This window comes from Lycium ferocissimum, chromosome 2 (genome assembly GCF_029784015.1).
Source record: "Lycium ferocissimum isolate CSIRO_LF1 chromosome 2, AGI_CSIRO_Lferr_CH_V1, whole genome shotgun sequence".
Lineage (NCBI taxonomy): Eukaryota > Viridiplantae > Streptophyta > Magnoliopsida > Solanales > Solanaceae > Lycium > Lycium ferocissimum.
Window position 1 is genome coordinate 24,612,603 of NC_081343.1, and position 9,794 is coordinate 24,622,396.

Consider the following 9,794-nt stretch of genomic DNA (forward strand, 5'->3'; position numbering starts at 1 on the left):
TCTTGCCAGATTTGGGAATACAATATACCTTTGCATCTCAAACTTGCTCTCTGAGAGTTTGAACTAGAAAAAGATAAAGATGAGTCTAATGGAAGTTTTGCATAAGGATAAACTCGTCTAGCTAGTCACGAAGATATATACATAAAGATGGACACAATTTTCATAATTATTTGTACAACCAAAATAAAAATACTATTGGCAAATTGAACCCAATATACAAATAGATAATCAAAACAACATAAGTAAAGGAACTTTAATTGTCTCTAGGTTGCAGAGGCAAAGGTGATCAATGTTGTTTTGTCTTCGTGCTTGGCTGGAGGGTTTAACTTCTTTTTTACTCTCATACCAAAGTAGTCTTTATATTGGAATCTCCTGTACTTTGGAAGCTCCCCGAGTTCTTTAGTAAATTGTGGCAATGGTTCTACCCATTTTTCTCCATTCAAATTGTAGAAAAATACTAAAACATAACGGCTCTTTCCCTTGGGCCTCACCACTTGGTGGAAGGGGCTGACAAATTTGTCGTTCGTTAGCACCTGCGGAGTTAGCAAAGGTGAATTAATTCTACTACATCTTTGAAGTAAAAAGACAACACGATGCACAAAGTATCCCGGTTTAGCAGGGTCCGGGGAAGGACTACATCCCAAGGAGTGTGATGTAGACAAATGCAAGCATTAAAGGTTGCTATGACAACTGGAACCCGTGGCTTATAGAACACACAGAGACAACTACTGTTGCTCCAAGGTTCCCATTCAATTACATCTTTAAAGTGAAACTCTAAAACCCTTAAGACTTTTAAATTTGTTATTTACCTGAAGAACGTCGCATATGTGAAAGACCAAGGCACCCTCAATTGGAGCCATAGGTATCCATCCCCCATCCTTGAGTCCTTTGAGGACCCCAGTATCATCCTGAAATATGAGAGCCAAAACAGTGGGGTCCTGGTGGGAGGTAGCACCGTTATCTTCAATTTTAGTTGCTGGGAAATAACGATAGCTCAACAAAAGATCCATCCATCTGTCGTTGTTGTAATCTTTGAGGAAGTTGGGTGGGAGACCTAGGCAATCGTTTAGAATGCCCTCCAAGAGTTGGAATGTCTGCGAAAATTTAGTAAACAATTCTTCCATAATGGGCCTGTAACGCGATTCAAACAAAAGAAAAAGGATGAAAACTCTGTTTTTTTGAGAAAATCAGCATAACGAAGAGGGTAAAGTACGTATATATACATATTAAGGAGAAATATTTACAAAATGTGACGATAGTTTTCCATTTACAAAACATAACATTACAAATTCTATACAAAACATACTTTTTTTAAAAATATTTTTTTTATTTTTTTCGCTCAAAAATTTATGTATGAAAGTTGTATGAAATGTGTATATCTCGCTCAAGGCTTAAAAAGTTGACTCAAAGTTTAGTGTATGAAAACGGTATGAACAATGTATGAAATGTGTATATCTCGTTCAAGGCTTAAAAAATCCGCTCAAAATTGTGTGTATGAAATTTGTATCTCGCTCAAGGCTTAGAATTTCGCTCACAATTTCGTATATAAAGTTCATGTTAGATTTCTGTAAAATTAATACAACTACAACAATATTGTATATAACTTTAATACAACATTCAAGATTTAAAATAATCGCTCAAATTTTTATGTATGAAATGTGTATATCTTGTTCAAGGCTTAAAAAGTTCGCTAAAAAATGTGTATATCTCAATCAAGGCTTAAATATTACGCTCAAAATTTTATGTATGAGAATGGTGTGAAATGTGTATATCTTGCTCAAGACTTAGAATTTTATTCACATTTTTCGTATATAAACTTCATATTAGGTTTCTGGAAAATTAATACAACTACAACAACATTGTAACAACTTTCATACAATATTCAAGGCTTAAAGTTTTCCCTCACAATTTTGAGTATGAAAACTATATTAAAAATTTCACTCACACATACACATTTTATACATTTCTCCTACACAAAATTTGAGGTAATTTTTTAAGCCTTTGAGAAAAAAAAAATTGATTTAAAAAAAAAAAAATTTAAAAAAATTATTTAAAAAAAAAAAAATTCTGAAAAGAAAAAGAAAAAAAATGAAAAATATATGAAAATCCGTCATGTTTCGTAGAATATCGTTATGTTTTGTAAATAAGGAAAATTATCTATATATTTTGTAATAAAAAGTCTTAAATAGGTACCCTATGTCATTTTTCCTAAGGAAAAGGATCATTGGCACTTCTCCCCTATTTTGTGCCAGTCTTTAATTTTTGGCCCTCGTAACAAATAATTTTTTACAGGACATATGTTTATATTTTCGCACCATAATATCCTATAAGTTACGTCCCGCATGACTTTTATTATATATATATATATATATTGCGTGTGTGTGTGTAAGTGTTGATTGCTAAAAGGCAAAAATTAAAGACTAGGCCATTTGAAGTGAAATTCCTGCAATTTCATCTAAGGAGAAGAGTTTAAATGGGAAATGAATAAAAAGTTTATTTACGAAACTCTTACTGACTATTTGGTGGATTTGGTTTGAAAGAGATGAAATCAGAAGAACCGAAAGTTTCTCTCTCAACAAAGTTATATTAGTGTTGGTTTCCAAATTAGGGATTTAGGCCCCAATTTGAGCGGACACAGTACATAGTCTTTTATTCCCTTACTTTGTTGTGTAAAGACTTTCATTATTAAATAAAAATGGAGCTGCTAGGTGTCATCAACCTAGTAGTGGTTTTAAAAAAATAAAAATAAATAATATTTGGTGGATTGGTAGGAAAAACATTGGCAGTGGTTCCAGCTGGACACATAAAGAAATATTCATTCTTATCAGCTTTGTGCTTGCGGTATCCATGAGGAAGAGGAAGTGAAGCATCTGATCCAGTGTGAAATTTGAGTTTATCCTCATATGGGAGATCAAAGAATTCTTTGCACTTCTCCATAGCTTGTTTTATCAAGTTTATTGGTATGCCATGGTTTACTACTTGAAATAAGCCGTATTCGAAGCAGGCTTATCATTTCATTGACCTTCTTCTTGCCCTCTTAATCTTCTTCTTTATCCAAGAAGAAAGTTGAGAGATCAATTGTGGGGATATTAACTGCTTTTGGCATCCTTGGATTAATTGCTAATTAAGTTGTTTTTTCCTTTCTGATCCCCACATCCTTATCTGATTGTCCCTTTTTATAGCCAAGCCACCTAAAGAGTACAAATAAAAAGCAATAACCTTTGGCGTGACGGATTAAACTTCTCTTTCGAGGCTGCTTGTTGTATGATTTGTGAGTACAGCAACGTCTGTGTTGTTCCCTTTGGTTCAAGGATGTCATTGTTAAATTATCAACACAAGATATCCCAACCTAGTTAAGATTGCTATTTTGCTTTTCTGGGGTCCATCCCCATTTATAATTGAACAAGAATTTTCTGACAACCTATTCAGACCATAAATTAATCAACCTAGATCAAGAACAATAGTGAGATTATGTCTAATATTATTATAAGAAATACAAAAATGTTCAGCTTAGGATAAGAATTGGGGCAATTCTAACTGCTTGGCCTTAGAATCTCATTCATTTTAACCGTTACTCAATTTCTAATAAGAAGAGAAGACTTATATGTAGAAAGATGTCCTTTATCTGGAAGAAACTAAGAAGCAAATGGGTTTAAGTTACTATGACTCAAGACGTTTAGCCGATTTCCATTCTCCTTTACTTTCACTGGCGTAAATTATTTAATATATTATCCAACTACTTATTGAAAGGTAAACTGTGATTAACAAATCAAATACTGGGGATGTAATTTAAGAAAAATCTTTTTACTAACTGAACATGGAATGGTGATTATCTGCTACTTCCCAACAGTGGCGAAAACATGATTTTCACCACGGGGATTCAATATCTACTACTATTATATATACATAAATTCTTTAACCTTAGGAATATAGTGTAATTCTCCGGGAAAGGTGGTTCGGATGAACACCTTCCACCCCTTCAATCCTGCCCTACTTCCAAGCAACTGAAAATGAAGATATGGAATTAATTTTGCTGGATAATGTTAAAGGTCTTCAAGTCTCAAATATGGGGAATGGATACGGGTGGTTCCAATTGACGGTGTGCTGATCTTCCATATAAGTGAGATGCCGCAGGTACAAACACACAATTAAGCTCAAACCTGTAGAGTTTTTAACCTAGTTAAACCCCAACTCCAATTGTAAAGGCCCCTCTCACCAACATTGTCGCGACCTAAAATCCAAAAGCCGTGAAGGCACTTACCCTCACGCAATAAGTAAGCCAAAACCATTTCACAACCAATTCGTAAGTTATGTAAGCGGAAAGCAAAGTGAAAACAGGAAATATCCATAAATCAAATCTATATAATAATCAAACTGCAGAAAAATAACCCAATATACCCCCAAGATTGGTGTCACATACAAGAGCCCCTAAGAGTGGTGATACAAGTCTAGAATGACCAATATATTTGTTACACCTTGTATCTTTATGTAACGACCCGTTTGGTCGTTATTGAACCTTCGACTTACCCTCGTTGACCCTTTCCAGAGCCTTGTTAATACATTTTGACCCGCGGGGATGGGTGGTACGATTTTCGAGGTGATTAGGCCAGACTTATGATGATTTTTGCGAAATAGAGCCTTAAGGTGAAAAGCGTTTGACCAACAGTTGACGATTGTTACTTGGTGGGATGTTCAGTTTGGTTCCCGAGGCACTTGGGAGCATTTTGGGTTATTGGTTGGGAAGTCAGTATTTGGCCATTGGGTGTTGACCCGGTCAAATAGACATCCGTTGGGAATTTCGAGACCGTGAGTGAGTCCGTAGTGTATTTTTATGTGGGAATGCATGTACGTTTGTATCTGGGAGGTCTCGGGTGAATGTCGGATTTCAGGATTGAGTTTGTGAAAAACCAGAAGTTTCTGGTGTCTGGTGTCTGGTGTCCGCCGTAGTGGCACCAGATCCTTTATATGTGGGGGCCGATGGCCAATCCCCAATCGATGCAATCCTAGTTGCCCCAAGTTCACCTACGTGGAATCAAAGTGAGGAGTTCCAAAGATCACAAGGAGTATACATGAAGATGAGCACTCGTGAGCATACCTTGGCACCATTTCGGAGATCCCAAGTGTGGAAGATTGCATGGGAAGACGGATTGGAGAAAGGGAATGAAGATGGCCTACGGACGAGGCTATTACTTAAAGGCTAGCATTTTCGAATTTCAAGTTCAAGGAAGACAACCAAACAAGGCCCTTACTTCATTAAGGGTAGATTTGTAATAAGCATAGTTGTCCTCCTCTTTTATCTAATATAAATAGGAGTATGTTTATTTCCCTAGGTAGATTTTGATGACTATTGATATTTACAAACACTTGAGTGTTGAGAGCTTATGTAAGCTAATGATCGTGAACCTTGTTTGTGAGAGGATTGGTTGCTTGGGAATAAAATCCCTTAAGGTCATCCTAAGAGTTTGTGCTATTTAGTTCCTAATTTAGAGGTATTAGTTAATTGAAGAACTTTGGTTGCTAAATTGGGTCTTTAATTGTGTTAAATTATCTATCCTTTACTTTTTTGTCATTTTCTTATCTTTTTCCTATCCGTTCTTGTATCAGCTATACTGAGGGTGAGCATTACGTGATGCGTGTGCCAGCCCGCTGTGGCGGACTCGTGACCGCTGCAGCGGATGACGTAGTCCAGAATCTAATTATTGTTAAGTTAAAACCCTTCATCCTCTATCACTTCATTTATCATTTCCCAAGCACTTTTGTGGCGAATTGAAGAGTTCTTGATTGATTTCTCTTGTGGGTAAGTTCCCTAACCTCTAGTCCATTCCTTTACCTTTCCTAAGCTTGAACCCATGCTAGAATTTCTATAGAACTTAAGAGGAAAGGAGGGTTTTGATGATTATTTCATAAAATGAGTTTTAGTCTTTCTAAATGGGATTTGTTGGTGGATTTGACTAATATAAGTATGGAAATTGATGATTTAGTAATAATAAGCCTGAATCCTCCATTTTTTTTTTTGATGAAATTGAAGGTTTGAAAGTTAGCGTTTATACACCCAAATTGGGTATTTTGACTTGAATAACGAAATTGACACATTCTTGAGTTATTTTAGCAATTGAATAGTAGAATTGAACTCCTAGAACGTTGGATTGCATATTTCACTTTTGAAATAACCGTTTTACCCTTGTGTGCTCGTTTCTCCTTTTTCCATAAGTTGAATTTGATTCGAAGATAGTATAGCAATATGGGTGTTTCTCTTCATGATTTATAATATGGAATTCCAATATGAATAGACTTTGAGTATTTGGAGGCGCAACGAAAGGGCAAGGCTAAAGTTTGATTGTTCGTGGCTTTTGCTAGGCTACTAGGTAGGTTACGGCTTACCTTTCGGTTAGACTTTAATTAGTGAAACATATGTAAGAGTTAGATATTGACAGGGAAAGCATGCTAAGCCTTCGGGTATGGAGTTGGGATGGAATTCTATTAGGTTGGTTGCTGTTGATTGTGGCTTGTTGCCCTGTTATTGTGATTAGGCTTGTTGCCTTATTAGCTATGTTCTGATACGTGTTTGCATTCATATCTCTCTTTTTGTGCCATTTATCATCGGAGAAAGGAAGGATAATGAGATTAGGCCTGAGTCGTGATGTATACTTATGATGATATACGGTTGAAATCTTGATTATGATTTACTGTTGATGATGATATCATGCATGGCATACATTGTCATTTCACATGTATATTGATATTGAATTGTGACTTGATACTGAGGATGATAAATGAGAAAATGGAATATATTGGTGACACGAGACCTAGTCTTGAGGTGTATTCGTCATATTTGGAAGTGAAGGGTTGTTATAGACTCTCAATACTGATTGAACAGGATTGTTGATTCATTCCATGGTTGAGTTGATTTATCTAAGTCTTGATATAACTTATGGTAGTGTGACTTCTTGTACTTTCATTGTTATTTGAGCGCATTGATTTACCATGTTTACACTCATTTATGCATTCATACATTCATACATGATGGAAATGATTCGGAATTGAATGATGAAAGACTTATGGTATCTTGAAAGAAAATGATTCAAATGCACGATGGGAAATAGTTCGGGTATAATATGACATGATATAAGGCAGACTCTTTCGGGGGGATGGTATATGGCTCCGGGTTTGAGGCTCTTCCCGAGATAGAGGGTGTGTGAATCTGGGCCCGAGGCTCTTTCCGGACAGATGGTACATGGACACCGTAGGTCCCCCACGGGTCATGACTATTGTGCGATCAATGCCTTTAGCATGTGTGTACATGTTTGAGGTATTTGGCCAGTGCTTTGCATTGCATTGCATTGCACATCATTGTATTTTATCTTGCATCATCATATGGCTCTTTATTTCTGATTTGGTATGGTTTGTTTGTACCATTGTTGTGGCATAGATCTGATTATGGACTGGACCAGATTGTAGATTAGTGACTCTACCTAGGTTCAGAACTTGGATTTGTGATTATCGATTTGAGATTATTGAGACTCGACAGACTTGTGGTTTAGAAGCTTCACCTAGGCTTATGACTTGGAAAGTGAGTTTCTGTATGACGTATGTGTGGGCAGAAGTCCTTGATTATTATGAATTGTGATTTGTGAGTATGCTTGATTGCTTATCTGCCTACTTGTTGATTTCTTTCTTCATATATGTGAACTAATTGTTGTCGGCCTATGATACCTACCAGTACTTATTTTTTGTACTGATGCTACTCTTGCTGTATTCTTCTTTGAGTGCAGAGTCTGTTACTAGTTCCAGTTCCAATCCACGAGAGTGGTCCGAGTCTACTTGACAGAGATTCCAGGGTGACCTTTTGGGCTAGATCCGCAACTCGGAGACTCTTGTTTGTATTTAACTGTCTACTTTGTATTTCTGAGACAGTATTGATATTTGAGATTTGTACTTCCTATCAGACTTGTATCTATGTAATAGTGGCTCTTGTACTAGTCCAGACCAGATTTTGGGGTTATTATTACTTCCGCGCTTATCATTTTTATAAATTGAATATGTTAGTTAAATCATTGTTTATTTCCGCATAATTCTTATAAATGACTAAAATGATTTGGGAATGGTTCGCCTACTTGGGGGGCACAGTTGTTATACCCCGCATTTTTGTACATTGGAACAATCTGGATTAATTATGATAAGTTAAGGACAAAACTATTCCGGGATACAAAGTCGAGACTTTTGACCTTCGATTTTATTTTTGGACATAAGTTGTGCATGAATTTGTTGGCATGGAACAATTAGGAAAATTTGGGACCAAAAGTGATATAATTGGAAGTTGGAAATCATCCATTTTTCCATGTTGTAGCCGTGTAAGTGTGATGGTTGGCCCACCCATTTTGTGTTCAATTTTAATTGCTCCAACACATTAGTGTGGGCCATAGACACATGTGCAACTATTGTGGAGACTTAAAAGATGACTTCTAAGTCATCTTTATTCATCCAACACTTAGAAAAAAAAAAAGGAACCAAGTTGAAGAGAAAGAGGCTCTCGGCCAAGTGGAGGAGAAAACCAACTTTCATTCAAGCCTTCCAAAATTATTTTGTTGATGCAAACCCACTATTTTGAGGTCCCTAAGTAGCGTGGAAGCATTGTTCGGGTCATCCAATCACCCGTTGTGTAGATCGCAAACCCTAGGCAAATTGGGGAGTTGAAGAAGAAAGGTAAGAATCAATTATGTTTTATGTGTTATAAAGGTTGTATGCGTATTTGTAGTATGTTAAAATGGAGGAAATTCATGAAATATAGTATGTTAGAGTTGAGGCCACATGAGAGAGGTTTGGCGGGAGTGGTGTGTGTGTGTTGTGTTATATTTGAAGTGATGAATTAAGTTCTATATAGTATGTTGATGGTTGTAGTGTGAAGAAATGAATGAGAATTATCCATATGTGTATGTTGGCCGAAAATGGGTCATATTATATGACAATGAACGAATTAATATCGCTTAATGTTTTAGTCGTCGTCGTTATGAATTCTATGTTGGAAATGAATGTTTAATGACTCAAATTGATGTTGTAATGGTTGCGGACTGAATTGGAGGTTATTGTACATTTGATGTAATTTGTATATTGATGAGAATAGCATTGCTAGAATGTGAATTGTTGATGCAAATCATGGTTTGGAAATGAGGAATATGTTATAGGGGTGTCTCGGTTTGGGGGCTATTTCGGGTAGATTGGAGCAATTTTTGGATTGTTGGAAATATTGTATGAATTGATTGGAATGTCTTTAAATATTATTGGTATGGGTTCGGGTTAGTATTTGAATGTATAAGCGTCGATGTTGGCTTGAAGGTAAGCCGTTGAATTGAATTTATGAATGTTGTTGAATGATGGAAAAGAGAGTTATTATTGTTGTATTGCCTTTCGGATTGATTTTGATGTTACTAGGTTGGTTGTTGTTGTTGTTGTTGATTGATTTGGCCGAGTTAAATTCTCGGGGTGGCCTATTTACGGGAAATCTTTACAAATTTCTGTAGAATTAAGGGCTAAATTGGAATTAAATGCTCAAATGTCTCTAGCTAATGTTTGGCATATTATGACTTGTTTATAGATCTTGGGCAGCCCGAGACGTAGGTTGGAGTTATCTTGAGTTTGAGCTAACGTTGAGTGCGTACGAGGTATGTAAAGCTCCATTCTTTCTTCTTTGGCATGCCTTAGTTACAAATAGGCTATGACACGAGTCTCGAGGAAATTCTATTCTCGCAATCCGAGCATGTTTATGACTCCTATTCTTTTCTTGGAAATTCGTATGT

General features: G+C 36.3%; 1 protein-coding gene across 1 annotated transcript; it reads right to left on the reverse strand.

Annotated features, from left to right (window-relative positions):
* Nucleotides 1-263: 263 nt before the first annotated feature.
* On the reverse strand, nt 264-2,937 carry LOC132047462 (1-aminocyclopropane-1-carboxylate oxidase homolog 12-like). Its single transcript, XM_059438502.1, has 3 exons — nt 2,779-2,937; nt 810-1,094; nt 264-533 (listed from the first exon to the last, which is right to left on the reverse strand). The coding sequence occupies exons 1-3, from the start codon at nt 2,935-2,937 to the stop codon at nt 264-266; spliced, it is 714 nt and encodes a 237-aa protein (XP_059294485.1).
* Between the last annotated feature and the right edge of the window lie 6,857 nt (nt 2,938-9,794).